The sequence below is a fragment of the Castanea sativa genome, chromosome 3, assembly GCF_040712315.1.
Source record: "Castanea sativa cultivar Marrone di Chiusa Pesio chromosome 3, ASM4071231v1".
In the NCBI taxonomy this organism is placed as follows: Eukaryota; Viridiplantae; Streptophyta; class Magnoliopsida; order Fagales; family Fagaceae; genus Castanea; species Castanea sativa.
Window position 1 is genome coordinate 21,236,773 of NC_134015.1, and position 14,830 is coordinate 21,251,602.

The window sequence follows — 14,830 nt, forward strand, 5'->3', positions numbered from 1 at the left end:
GTACACACGCAATGTGGAAATTAGCACATGCTAACATAATACACATTTGTGCAATCCAATCCAATACAATCTAGACAATCTGGGGTAATACAATAATTTTATTATATTTTTTCTTTTTTCCTTGTTTTTTTTCCTGGATGTAGCTCTTTTTTTTTCCCCTTAAGGAATGTTTTTTGTTTCTGATGTGCAGTTTCCCATTGAATGCTCTCTTCCCTGGATTCTGGTGGAGTATTTGCTTGAGTCACAGAATGCTGGTCTTCTTGAGAGTGCTCTTATGCCATTTGACATCTATAATGATTCAGCTCAGCAAGCATTGGTTGTACTGAAGCAACGCTTCCTCTATGATGAAATTGAGGCTGAGGTATGTGAAGTCTGAACTGAATTAATTTTATAAATTTGGGATGGAGTTCTAATTTTTTGTTTTATGATTGGACTTTTCAATTATTTGTGCACTTTGACATGTTGTTTGGGTTCTACATGCTTCTTATTAATTTCTTTTCCTTTAAGTGGCCTGTTTTTCTACAAGTCTATGGATCATATAGACTCTACAGTGAATAAAAAAAAACAAAACCAAAACCTCTTGGTACTCTCTCACAATCTGTAACCCTTAATCTTAAACTTCCAAGAGGATTTTTCTCCAACCATGCAAGCCTTACTTTCTGGTAAAGCCTTTCCCAAATTTAAATAGTTTACATTAATACGAATCAAAGAACAGGTGGCCCTGAACATAAGCCAGAAAAAGAGAAGAAGAAAAATAAAAGAAAGAGATTAAGTTGAATATGGACATGCTTGCTCAAATAAACAAATGTCAACATAAGCTAGGACATGACGAGGAAGGGAAACTAACGTAGGAAAACTGATGCTGAAGTCTCAGCTATACTGATGAGACTTCTATATTCATGCCTTTTTAATTTTCTGTCTTTTTATTTCTTCTAGTTAATTTTTGTCAGTTGAAACGTTGTACAATCAAGCTGGATTGTCAGTGTTGTCCTTCTGACTTTCATGGACCGGGTTATCAATTGCATTTAGAATTAAATTTTAGTCATGGATCCTATTGAAATATTATATAACCAGATTCACTGAAGCCACGTTAGTTTGGTATGGTTTTTTTATTGCATAAAACATAAGGCACTAAAGCATCTCATAGAACTGTTCCTAATGGTTACTTATACAGACACACACGTGTGTGTGTGTGTGTGTTTGTATGGGTCCGGTTAATGTATGCTCTTTGGGCATACATTTATCATCTATTTTAGGAAAATTTTCATGGGAAATTGAAAAAGTTACCAACTTTTTTGATAGCTTTTTCAATTTCTCGTAAAATTTTTCCTAAAATGGTTTACTAATGTATGCCCTAATGGCATATGTTAGTAAAACCCTATATAAATATAGATGCACTATCCCATAAATGTTCTTATAAGCTATTTTATAAGCTTTCTGCTTGCACTGAAAATAATGAATTGTAATGTTTTTTTTTTTCCATAGGTGGATCATTGTTTTGATATATTTGTTTCAAAACTTTGTGAGACTATTTTTACATACTACAAGAGCTGGGCAGCGAGGTTTTCCCTTTGACCTTTGACTTATTCTCCTGTAACACTATAAGTTATTAAACTAATCTTTTTTATTTTTTCTGGTTGCAAAATCCTGCAGTGAATTACTTGATCCGTCATTTCTCTTCGCCTTAGACAACGGAGAAAAGTATTCTGTCCAGCCTATGAGATTCTCTGCATTACTAAAGCTGACCAGAGTAAAGGTAAATAATTAATTTTCATATGATATTTTTAATTGTTCCCTTGTTGTGAAAATACTCTAGCTTCATATGGAGCATTGGTACATCATTTAAATATGATTAGCAACATGTTTTGTTCTATGTTTTATCTCTCACAAAGTATCCAGAATGTCTACTCCTCTTGACCTTAAATTCTTGTCCAAGTGTCATCCACCATAGATTAGGCAATGGAGCACAAGTTGTTACAGGCAGCATAAGTGATGTAATCCTCAGGCATCTCTTTCCCAATTTTAGGTGGAGGAGAATTAAGGTACAGTTGAAAGGCATGGTGTTGGTTGTCATTTAGAGAATTTGGAGGCAAAAAGTGGGCACTGTCCTATTGAAGATAAGATAGCCGATGTTACATTCTCATCATTAGAAGAAGACATTAAAAGATAGTCTTGTTTTTGGCTCAGTATTTTTGTGGGACTCAGATATTTTTCACACATTCTTTGGTTCATACCTTCAACCTAAATTCTCAGCTGCCTGCCTGGGATCTTAGGTAAAGGGTGAAAGCCTGGTCTAGCAATATCCAGTGAGTGCAGAAGGGCAATGCTGCTTGGAGGATAAAAAATTGCAAATTAGAAAGGATAGTAAAAGTTACTCTAACCACTATATCCTTTACATAAATTTTGAGTGTAAAAAGCAAATCTTAACTCTCTAAACATAAGAGATTTGAAGTGTTTTTTTTCCCCCATAACTGGCCATTGGGATCAAATAAAGTCCTTTAGAGCACTTGATCCCTTGTTTAGGTTATAAATTTCATGATTGCTCTTTAGGCAATCCCAGGATTATTGCAGCTGGTGAAACTTTTAGAAGTCTTGAAGGTGATGCAATTCATGCTTTTGTTATCCAAAGGTGAAGGATTTCCATTGAAGTCAAGCTGTCAAAGGTATGTCAAGAAGGGCTCTTGATGACTTATGAAAAAAAATTCTTTTAATGTTTGCATTCTGGAGAAGACTCGGCTGAAGTTGAAGATATAGAAATTCATAATATGGATTTTGTGCAAAGTTAGAGACATTGTCACCTGTTCCTGGGTGCTCTAATCACAAATAAGGGGGCAGATTTTCTTGCCAAGGGAGGGGCTGAAATCACTTCAAAATTCTGGCACATTTTCATCCTCCCTGAGCTTTGTTTTTTTGTTTCGTTTTATTTATTTATTTAATATATATATTTATAATTTTGAAAAAAAAATTATCGGCTTTTGGTGCTATTGCGTTGTTTGGGTTTTGTTATTTGCTCAGCTTTTGTGGGAGCTTAAAGTTTTATGTCCTTTTGGATTTCTCATTATTTTTACCTGCTCTTTTCTCCCATTTTAATTAAATATACATTTGTTATTATAAAAAAAAGTACTAGGAACAGGGAAAGCCATAAGTTTATTTCATTACTGTTTTTCTGTAAAGGTCTGATATATAGATCTTTTTCATAGCAGTCAGAAGCCTGGAGATGGGAATTTTCTTTCAGTTGAAGGCCCAAAATTCTTTGGTTAACCATTATGAACATCAATTTGAAACATTCTAGGGCCTGTATGGATGTTTACCCCTAAATGTCTGAACATTTGCTTTTCTTTTTCTATTTGTCACACTCTTTAGATGTTTGTGGTTCATTTTGGCAAGGGAAATGATAATGGCATTAGTTAATAATCCATTAAATGAAAGTTTTTATGGGAAAAAAAAAAAAAGCAATTAATGTTTTGATAGCTTTTTTCATTTTCCATAAAAGTGGTGTCAAAACTTTCCTAAATGGATTGTTAACTAATGCCCTAAGAGCACTCGTTAGCATGATCCTTTTGGCAAATATATCCCTGTTTGAATGTTATTTTTTGCGTCTCTTGATAAGGTTTAAAAGTCAAAAAGTTTTTTAGATTAGATCCTTAACAAATCACACGGTGGTAGGAATGCAAAATTGTGTGTTTTTAACTATTTTCTGTAGGTTATGTATTATTTCATTGTATTTACTTATTGATGCATAAATTTGAGTAGGATGTAAACTTATAATTCTAGACATAAATCCACAGAGCTATATATCTAGTGTTTGTGATTATCTGATTTCAATCAGAATACCTATCTCTCAACGACCTGACTAAGATTTTATGGTGCAGTTACTTGGGAGGACCATTGATTTAAGAAGTTTGATTGCAGAGCGGATGAACAAACTTTTTAGGGAGAATCTTGAGTTTCTGTTTGATCGTTTTGAGTCTCAGGATCTATGTGCAATAGTGGTTGGTAGTTTCACATTGTTCTCTGGGTTCTTGCAATGAGAAGTGCTTTTTGTTTTCCCTATTCCATTAACAGAAGATTAATATGATAAATTTTATTTTAGGAATTAGAGAAGCTGGTTGATATCTTAAAACACACCCATGAATTGCTATCCAAAGACGTTTCAATTGACTCATTCAGTCTTATAATGAATGAGATGCAAGAGAACTTATCTCTTGTGTCATTTTCTAGTCGACTTGCTTCTCAGGTATGGAATTTCTTTCTCTCATTCTCGTCAAACTTATTTTGACTGAAGGTTGGTGTTGAACTTGGAATCTTTTGTTCTCTCAGTATAATTCCAATTTGTTGTGGATGGGTTTTGTATAATTTCAATTTCATTTTTATGTTCTAGACTCTACGTATTGCACTTTTTTTTCCCATATGTGTTTTATTTTTTTTGAAATGTAATGTGATTTGTGGAAAATAATGAGAACATTAGTATTAGAACAAATAATTTAATATTAGTATGGAGGCTGTTCATTGACCATTATGTATTTCTGTATCAAATTCATTAAAGAGGATGTATACAAAGGAGACCTTGTTGATGTCTATTTGTACTAATTTAACATTTGACAAAAGATGGTTTCTGAGCTTGTGACCATACTCATTTTATTTGGGGAATAAGTGTGAAAAATGGTTACTTCCAGCCTTTTAAAATTACATTCATTGTATTAACAGCATATATCTTACTATTAATATATGCGTTGGATTTTGTTAACTAGATAACTTCTATTATGGGGATCATCAAATATTTAGAAGATTCTGGTCTTAATTGCAGTAGTGAAACTTATTATTTGTAACTTTGTATGTTCTTACTTTCTACTTCTTGGGAGAATCTTAAATACTAGACTGGAACATTTAGAAATGAAAATTTTGGACTCTAGTCATTTATTGCTGGTTCTAACATGATCAATTTTGTTTGTGTCTGTTAGATCTGGTCAGAGATGCAAAGCGATTTTTTACCCAACTTCATCCTTTGCAATACCACTCAGCGTTTTATCCGATCATCAAAGGTTCCTCTTGTTCCTGTTCAGAAGCCATCAGTTCCCCATGCCAAGCCTAACTTTTATTGTGGTACTGAAGTAAGCAACATACACTAATCACTTGACTGGATTTTATCATTGAGAATCGAGATTTTATTATACATAATTGCAGAAGCAACTTTTCTAAAATTTTGACCCTAATTAAACATTTCATACAAATAAACTTAAAGTAAACTAGATGTATCATTGACCTGCTGGCCTTTTTAATTTTTTGGTAATTATATGAGTTGTTCTCAATATATCTTCACTTTTTCATGGTACTTACTAACATTTTTTATTCTTATCGTGTTCATTTTCATTGTAGGATTTGAATTCTGCTCATCAGAGTTTTGCACGATTGCATTGTGGATTCTTTGGAATACCCCACATGTTTTCCATTATAAGACTACTGGGATCTAGATCATTGCCTTGGCTAATTCGAGCACTTCTAGATCATATATCAAATAAGGTTTGTCATGCTGTTATGAATTCAGTCTATTGTTGATATATAATAACACAAAAAAAGTACCTGATAAGTGGTATTTGGTAAGTTGCACAGAATGTTATAGAAGATAATATTTAATTGTGTTTTCACCATTCCACAAAAAAAAAAAAAAGTTTTTATAGTTCCCAAATACAACCTAAAAACATAATGTTTTAATGATCTGCATCAAATATGTTAGTATGCACTAAAGATGCCCCAAAATCCATGATTCTTTAGTGAACAGGTGCTGAAAGCATTAATATTCATTAATTAGCATGAGCCTAGCAAAAGCATTCAATATTATTTTACATGTTGAGCTTTAATAGAAGATAATAATTGTGGTTTCGTCTAATGTTCCATCCATGCATGTTTCAGGTAACTACACTTGAACCAATGATCACAGGATTGCAAGAAGCTCTTCCAAAATCTATTGGATTGCTTCCTTTTGATGGAGGTGTGACAGGTATGTGATTGTCTTGCAGATGTTTATTTAAGGATTTTTTTTTTTTTTGATAAGTCAATTTATTAATCAAAGAAATAGAACATGGTCTTCCCTTCATTAATTTAATTCTATGAATCGATGTATGTAATTCCTGTATATGGAAAACTACAGAGTGTCACTTGAGGTGAAAAATGTGTAGTTTGGCCTGTAACAAAATCAGAAGCTGGGTTGCACCGACACGCCGTTTTTGGCATCGTGTCGGTGTCCGATACGTATCGGACACCGGAACTGGTACGATTCGCCAGACTCCGGTGTCCAAGCAGTGTCTCTTTTTATTTTTTTCGCTTCTCCGACACGGCACCGACACGGCTCCAACGCGGCTCCGACTCGGCGCCGACACGTTCGACACGCCAGGAGTGAAAAAAAAGAGAGAGAGAGAAGAAAATCACAGATTGGTGATCGGCGCTGCCGCTGCGGTGCCCTGTCCATCGCCGCTGCCGTGCCCTCTGCCCGCTGCCACTCCGCTGCCGTTGCCCTCTGTCCATCGCCGGAGCTAGATCGGGCCGATCGGCGAGCGCCATTGACGTCGCCGATGTGCCCTGTCCCTTCCGATCTCTCTCTCTCTCGGCGTGGACGTCAGATCCGATTTCTTTCTTTAAGCTTCTTCTCTGTGTTTTTTTTTTTTTTTTTTTCTTCTTCTTTTAGATATTTGGCCGTTTGGTAATAGGTGAGTGGGTTACTTATAAACACTCACTGGACAACGTGAACTTTTTTTTTTAATCCCACTCACTTATTATAATTTTATTAATTTATTAAAGTTAAACTTAAATATTGTAGATGATTTTATTAAAATGAATACTGAAAGTATAAATTAAAAATGAATATTATAGCTTTTAAATGTAGCCTATTTAAATTTTTGGTTTGTACTCTAAACATTTTGGTTTGTACTCTAAACATTTTGTGTATTATTGAACTATTTTGAGTGTTAGTTTACTTATTTGTAGTTCTTACATAATTTAAATTCTAGACATAAATGTATTTTATGTCTAAAAAATATTTAAAAATATGCCAAAATATAAAATTTAATTAATTATTTAATTGCCGTGTCCACGCCGTGTCGTGTCCTTGTTTTTCAAAAATTGCCGTATCACCGTATCAGTGTCCCTGTCGTGTCCGTGTCGTGTCCGTGTCCGTGTCCGTGCATCATAGATCAGAAGTCTCCTGGACATTTTTGAAATAAATGGAAATGGACACTTTTCTGTGCCCAAAATGTTTCTGAAAAGTTTAAAGCTTGAATCTGTGCAACACTGCAGTCATAAATTGGCACCAGTTTATATATATACATATCATAGGTATTGGCGGTATTTATTTCCAGTGGTCATTAAATTGGATTGAAGATGACCTTATACTAGTCAGTGTTTTCATGAGTTATTCATTCACTTGTATCTCAGATTAGAGCCAGAACCCATGTCAGCTTTCTCTTGTGGTGTTTAAGTTTTCATGTCAACTCAATTTATGATTCTTGTTTAGCATTGCATGTTCTTTTTTTCTTTTCTGCTCCCATTTGTTTGCTGTCTCAGTTAACCTTTCCTAGTTTGTGAATTTATTGCTCATGCACAGGTTGTATGAGGCTTGTGAAAGAACATCTTAATTGGGGTAAAAAAACAGAGCTGAAAGCGGAGGTTCTTCGTGGGATAAAGGAGATCGGAAGTGTACTCTATTGGATGGGACTTCTTGATATTGTGTTGGTTAGTGTCCTAAACTCTTCATGGCAATAACTATTTCTATGTATTTCAAACTGAAGTATATGCAGTAAATATTTGAGTTAAACTAATACATTAGAACTTCTCCTAGAGATTTGTAGGAAACACACAAACACACATCAATTTTATACTTTACTGTTCAGTATATCTGTGTTTTTCTATTCATTCTCGGGCTTCTTTTAAGATACAAGATTTTACAATTAATTTTTTTATTGGTAAGATACATGCACCCGATGAATCTTGAACCCACAATCTCACTCCACCTAGCACTTACAAGGACAGGAGGTGCCAGTTGAGCTAGAGCTCATTGGCTTGTAATATTTTACACATAATTAATGCATTGAAATGAATATATAAGTAATAAAGAGTTGCCCATCCTAGAAAATAATTGAGCACAATTAATGTTGCTTCTTGGGTCTCTCTGAATCAAGTGATAAGTCCCAATCCTGCTGGGTTCATATGATCTTTCCAAAAATCCTGAGTTGGTTTAATGTTAGAACTTTATGGTGATATCGCTGGTGAAATGCTGGCTGCTTGAGTGTGCCAGAAATCTACCAAATTCTGGATATACCTGGTTAAAGTTTTGTTTCAAGAACCTGATGAACCAAAAGTTTGTTTGATTCTGCTGTCTACAGTGTAAAAAAGCCTTTTCTTGTTAGTTGGTTGCTTATTCAACAACTGATGGTCAGAAAGCTTCATACAGAAGTAAATTTAGAGTGGCTAGTCATCATCTAAAGTTATTTTGAATTTTATCTTGGATTTAAGAAGTGCACAAGTTTTCAAGGTTTTTTCTGGACCTGTGTCCATGACTTTTCTGATTATATTATTTAGCACTTCATCTCCAGGTCTTTTTTGTTACAAAATTTCTGGTTTGTAGATTAGTTATCAGATAAGCCTGATGCATCTGATAACATTGTTAGTACAGCTAATATATTTGAATGAAGATAAGTTGCTTTGAAGGTTCCGTCCCGAAGCTGACTAGTACCAGTAATTTAATCTGAGACATAAACGGTGCTTGGCTGATGAATATTTTATGCCCTAAGTTCTCATTTTTTGATAGTCAAACACTTTTTGCTTTACCAGAACTGAATCACTACAAGTGGAGATGGAAATTTTGGACTGAATGTTCAACCGAGGACTTGATTTTCCCAGTCTTCTGCCTTCCATTATAGTTGTTTGCTCCTTTGGATCTTAATGTGGCTGTTATGTTCTTGTTGTCGTTGTTATTCCTTGCTACTAAGCATTCTTTGTTGTTGCAGTGGTTATTGTTGTTGATATGGTTGGGTGGGTGGTGGTGGTGGTGGCTGTGTTTTCTGTTTGGGTGCGGGACTGAGGGCAATTTCTCGAAACAATAAAGGGCTGTGAGAGGGGTGATGCATTGAGAATCAATTGCATGAGCCAATACCTTTCTTGCTCATGCTGTTTTATTTTATGAAAAAATAAAATTCTAAATGAGGATAATGGAGAAGGTAACTTTTAACTTTTTAGCATGGGATGAGATTGGGCAAAAGAAAATTGAAAAATTCATTCTGGTATGGAGTGAACAAAACTCAATTATGTACATTAATAAGGTTCATATACGATTTACTCTACAGAAATAAACCTTTCATTTTAACATTGAGGTGTTTTATCTCAGATTTTATATTTAGGAAAAAAGTTATTATGCCTGATGCAGGCTAATCTTATTGATTTTGTTCGTCTTATTACTGTGTATCTTATATGAGTTGTCAATGTTTCTAACTGCTCAATTTTTAATATTAGATCTAAAAAAAATCTTTCATGCTCAACAGAGAGAAGTGGATACCATGCATTTCATGCAAACGGCCCCGTGGCTTGGTTTCCTTCCTGGTGCAGATGGGCAAATATTGTATTCTCAAGATGGTGGAGATAGCCCTATTGTTAACCTCTTTAAATCTGCCACTGCCACAATTGTGTCAAACCCCACTTGTCCACATCCAGCTTCATTCCAGACCTTATCAAAACAGGCAGAAGCTGCAGGTACACAATTGCACATCCTCCTAATCTTACTTTGATATAATGCCATTTATATGTAGGTATAACAGAACACATGCCAGTTCTATTATATACAACATACAGATCACACCTGTATCGGTTAGAAGTCAAATATATGCTGTTTGATGCCTGTGATGCAGTTCTGACAGTTAATGTTTATAATGATTTATTTTTCCTTTTCTTGGTGTCTCTTGATCTTCTGAATCTTTACTTGCTGCTAAAACTGATTGGATCACAAGACTTAGTTATTGTAGAAATATTTGTTTTCCAGCGCTAGTAGGGGAACCTCTTGTACTGAAAGCAAGCTCGGGAAAATGGTCAGAAGCCAACAAATGTGTGAACGAAAAATCTTAATTTATTCAAATTGGCTTGAAGAAGTTGATTACTAAGAAATATGAATAATGATGGCATTTAGTACAGGGTGTAGGTGGGGAATGAAAGGGAAATATGAAGCAAATTTCTGAGGTTCTTTTCACACTCAGGACTATCATGCTCTGTTGTTGTCAGAACTACTGTGATCCTGGGTTTTTCATATTTAAACTTTGTCCTCAATAACATTAATGAGTAATGCTACAACCACAAACTTTCTTACAACAGTTTGTAAAACTGTTGAGGTGCCAAATTCTTATTGGTTCTTATTTGGGCCCACCATTTACATCATTTTTTACTTACCTATAACCATTCACCACATCAGCAATATGTAAAAAAGCTTGTAGCTCTAACATTGTCCAATATTAATTGCACCTTTGGAATAAAATCTATTAGGGAAAAGCCCTAAAATTTCCAAAACCTTGTTTCAAATTTTGTTGTTTGCATTGCTTGCACACTTGCTGCTTTTGACATTACAGAATTTTTGCTTGTCACCTTGAAGAACTTCTACATGTTCCCCAAACAAAATCTCCTTTCCTAGAGTCGTAGATTTTGTTGTCCTGCATCGGTGGTTCTTTTCTGCTTTCTTTATGGGTGGGTTTGTGATCTTGCTTGTTTTTTCTGTCCTTCCCTTCTAACTTTTTAGATTATATTATTAACTTTGCTTTATCAAACGATCTTTTTTGTATTCTTCTTGTGCGGTTGGATTGTGGCAGTGAATTTGGCTATGGTGTCCTGGGCTTCGGTGTTTTAAGCTGTGCGGCAACAAGCAGTAGTGAAGTAGTATTAAATTGGGATGGTCAGATTCCAGGTATTTGGGTCATGAATGGTTTTAGGCTGTTAATGGTAGTGTGGAGGTAGTGGAGGGCATCAGTGCATGGGTGTGTGGCCATGAGAAACAGAGCAGTTTTTTCTGGTGTAGGGGCTATGTTGGTGTCTGGTTGTTTGGGATTGGTGGATTTGGTGGCAATCTGGTGGCAATTTTTTTTTTGTTTCTCTTTAAAATAAAATAATAATAATAATAAATAATAACTGGTCCAAAATAGTATAAAATTAAAAATTATGGTGAAACATCATTGTTTTTGATACATTACCAGTTTGGCATTCAAGGGTTAATTACAAGTTTTGATACTTGAGGGATCAAAACAATAGCAGCCCAATAGTGGGAGGGATCAAAATGTATTTTAGCCTTTCTATATATTTTTCCCTAAATGTGAAATAGATAAAGTTGGGCCAGCCACAGTCTAAATCCTATTTTCAGGACCGATTTAATTTAGACAGTTCATAAAAAGCGATACAAGATTAAGGAAAGGCCCCTGCCACCTGAGTAGAGGGTAATGGAACCTCACTTGAATTACTACTACAGAAAAAGAAGATATTTTGGTTGATGTCACCCTTTACAAAGACTTGTCCAAGTTTAAAAGGCATATAATTTTTAAATTATAGTAGTATGGGTTGGGTCAATTTCTTAGGTTAATCTTGCCAATCTAAACTCAAGCTTCAAAAGATATAGCACCAGTTCAACTCAACACATGAAAAATTAATCTGTTTTGGTTGGATTTTATTAGATCGAAATTTATTGAATTGGTGGGTTAAAGGTTAAAAGTTGAAAGCTAGCCCTTTTTACGTCTGCTTTTTAATAAATCAAATACTAGCAAGTAGCAACCCCACCTATCATTTCTTTATCCATTAGTCATACCCACTTATCTCTTAGTTGGTTCCTTCTTATTATTTTGTCTCTTCTGAGTGGCCATATCCATATGAGCTAAGCAAATGCTTTTTAATGGAACCTCACTTGAATTACCACTACAGATAAGTAAGATATTTTGGTTGATGCCACCCTTTACTCAAAGACTTGTCTAAGTTTGGCCCTGGTCCAAAGTACCTTGTTTGTAAAGTTAAGTAATTCTACATTCCTATTTGTGAATGACTGAAAGCAAAATAAAACAAACAAAATGGGGAGAAAAAAAAAGGTTGTGATCTGTGTTTTCAAAATTCCATTGCTATTCATGGAAATATAATCTCTTTACTAAAAGAATTTTGCCTTTAATAGTCATTACATTTATGATTTACCATTGCCTGTAGGTGTCACATCTCTGTCATTTTCCCAGTTCTTGTTTATTGCTTTGATGGCTCCTGATTAAGGGTTTAGATGTATTCCTTTTGTTGCAGATCTTTTATACAAGGCCAACATGAATACTGGAAGCGTGCTGGAATATGCCCTTGCTTTTACAAGTGCAGCATTGGATAAATATTGTAGCAAATGGAGTAATGCTCCAAAGACAGGATTCATTGACATTACAACTTCAAAGGATTTCTACCGAATATATAGTGGCCTTCAAATTGTAAGGAAGTACACGCCTTGTTTTTCACTGACATCACCTGTAGTTGGTCTGACTGTAACTTCCTAGGTTTATCTATGCATTAGTTGCTTTTCAAAAAGGACATGTGTTGAGTGTGCCTTAAATTTCTCGATTTAGTTTAAATAATTGAAGGGGGTCTATTGTAATATCCAGACTGCAACAGTTTCAAAGTAAAAATGGAAATACATAATGCTTTTTGTCCGACATTTTCATGGTGTCTCATTAGCTTTTTGGTATTTTATGGTTTTTGTTCTCGGGGGCATTAACTGGTATGTTTCAGCCTGATCTCAGTTTGGCCAAGATACAAGTTGTATTTGGCTTATCAATAGAGAGACCAGCATCTTAAATGATCATGTCAAGTTGTAACCAACATAATGATTCTCACTCCTGGAAAAAAATTTACTAAATGAATTCAGATTACAAGAAGTTCCATCTTTTTCTATATTTTCTTTCCACCTGTGATAAAAAAACCAACCATGTTTGTGAGCTAAAAGTAATAATTCCGCCCCAGGATCAGGAATCCTGCAATTATGTCTTGATTGAAATGGTTGAGAACAAAGCTTCAATGAATCATTAATTTTGTCATTACCTCGGTTCTAGGAATATGTGCATATTTGAATATCTTGTTTTTCTGCTAACTTGTTCTAGTTCTTGTACTTCATAGGGATATCTAGAAGAGACTGTTCAAATACAATCAAACAATCATGAAGAGCTTGGTGATTCAGTTGCTTGGGGTGGTTGCACCATAATATACTTGCTTGGGCAACAGATGCATTTTGAGCTTTTTGATTTTTCATATCAAGTCCTCAATGTTGCTGAAGTTGAAGCTGTATCAGTAACACAGACACATAAAAGTGATAAAAGTCCTCATTTTGGCCAGGTAAATATTTATATGTCTTGAACTTACTGTTCTAGACCACTCGAGATGGTGGAGGTTTGTGGAGCCAAAATACTTGTGAAATCACTTTTCTGTTTATTTTACTGTATCTTCGTTTTAGAGAAATCTTGGCAGTACCAAGGTTCATGTGCTCTAAAATAAGTTGTAATTTTTGTTTTCCATTGTTATTATTATTATTTTTCTTCTATAGAACCCAGTCAAGTATAAATTGGAAAACCGCAGAAGTTCTGGCATTCTAGTTTTCTTTTCTATTTCTTTTGTGGTGTTTATGACTGCATGTTTCTTTTAAACAAGGGATGGGAAGCACTGTTGGAAGCAATGAAGAAAGCAAGGAGGTTGAACAATCATGTATTCTCCATGCTGAAAGCTCGTTGTCCTCTCGAGGAGAAGACAGCTTGTGCTATCAAGCAAAGTGGTGCCCCTCTGCATCGGATTAAATTCGAGAACACTGTCTCTGCCTTTGAAACACTGCCACAGAAGGGAGCCTGAGTTTACTGGTTCTTGTAAGTTGTAACTTATATCCCTTTTTTCCTTCTTTTTTATTTTTGTTATCAAACAAGTAATATGTGCCGGTTGGGATTGAAACGTAATGACTTGATGAAGAAATGTTTAAATGAAAATGCATATTTTTAGCCTAATCAAACTTGTGGGAATCATGGATGCATACCATTTTTATTTGACCTGTGTTGACATTGGATTAGTATTTTCTTCTTCTGACTTTTAGGGTTAATTTCAGAAATCCATCTGAATTATGGGTACTTGCACTTTGCACCCCAAGCTACGAAAACTTTGAAGCACCATCTCAATTGTAACAAATCTTACAAATCTCATCCTACTGTCTATCTAGATGTTAGTTTAATGGTTACATGCTTTGCACACTGATAAACAGTACATCTCTGGATCTTTGTTTTATATTATCCAGCAATTGTTTTACTACAGATGAGAACTTTTAGTTCAACTGACCCAGCTAGCAGAAAAGCTGTGTCATACCAGTTATCTACTTATCTGGGCCTGGTAATGATGGACTAAGTGATAAGATATGAGATGTGGGTTTTTATTTCAATTTTCTCTGGTCTACTCTACATGCTTTCCTCCAGGTCAGAAGGGAAGGCTCCAAGGATATTTAATTATTGCCGTACTCTAGAAGGAAACATATATAAAAATGACGTGATTGCATGTTGTATGATTTTTAAGCATTTTTTGTGAAGTTCGTAACATAACAAAAATACTTCACTTCAATGGATCACGGGCGGTGGGTTGGACCTTTCGGTTTCTTATAATAATAATAATAATAATAGTAAGTGTAAACATCTGCAAGATAAGGTGGAATGGCAACTGAAGTTTACTAATGGATAATACTTTCCAAATAGAGAGCAACAAAAACAGTTTTTCACTTTTTTGCATAGAACAATATGATGAAAATTAGCTTGCCATCTTCAGTTTTTCA

At 34.8% G+C, this 14,830-nt stretch overlaps 1 protein-coding gene across 1 annotated transcript in view; it reads left to right on the forward strand.

The window, feature by feature from the left end:
- The window catches only part of LOC142629294 (protein PIR), a 37,184-nt gene extending 23,166 nt beyond the window's left edge, over window positions 1–14,018 (forward strand). Inside the window, exons 18-30 of the mRNA XM_075803255.1 lie at window positions 191–361; window positions 1,486–1,562; window positions 1,654–1,756; window positions 3,873–3,992; window positions 4,094–4,237; window positions 4,962–5,111; window positions 5,377–5,520; window positions 5,911–5,998; window positions 7,598–7,725; window positions 9,531–9,738; window positions 12,295–12,467; window positions 13,150–13,365; window positions 13,678–14,018. Of these exons, the coding sequence (XP_075659370.1) occupies window positions 191–361; window positions 1,486–1,562; window positions 1,654–1,756; window positions 3,873–3,992; window positions 4,094–4,237; window positions 4,962–5,111; window positions 5,377–5,520; window positions 5,911–5,998; window positions 7,598–7,725; window positions 9,531–9,738; window positions 12,295–12,467; window positions 13,150–13,365; window positions 13,678–13,872 (1,917 nt within the window). The 3' untranslated portion in view covers window positions 13,873–14,018. The remainder of the gene's footprint in view (window positions 1–190; window positions 362–1,485; window positions 1,563–1,653; window positions 1,757–3,872; window positions 3,993–4,093; window positions 4,238–4,961; window positions 5,112–5,376; window positions 5,521–5,910; window positions 5,999–7,597; window positions 7,726–9,530; window positions 9,739–12,294; window positions 12,468–13,149; window positions 13,366–13,677) is intronic.
- The last annotated feature ends 812 nt before the right edge of the window (window positions 14,019–14,830 follow it).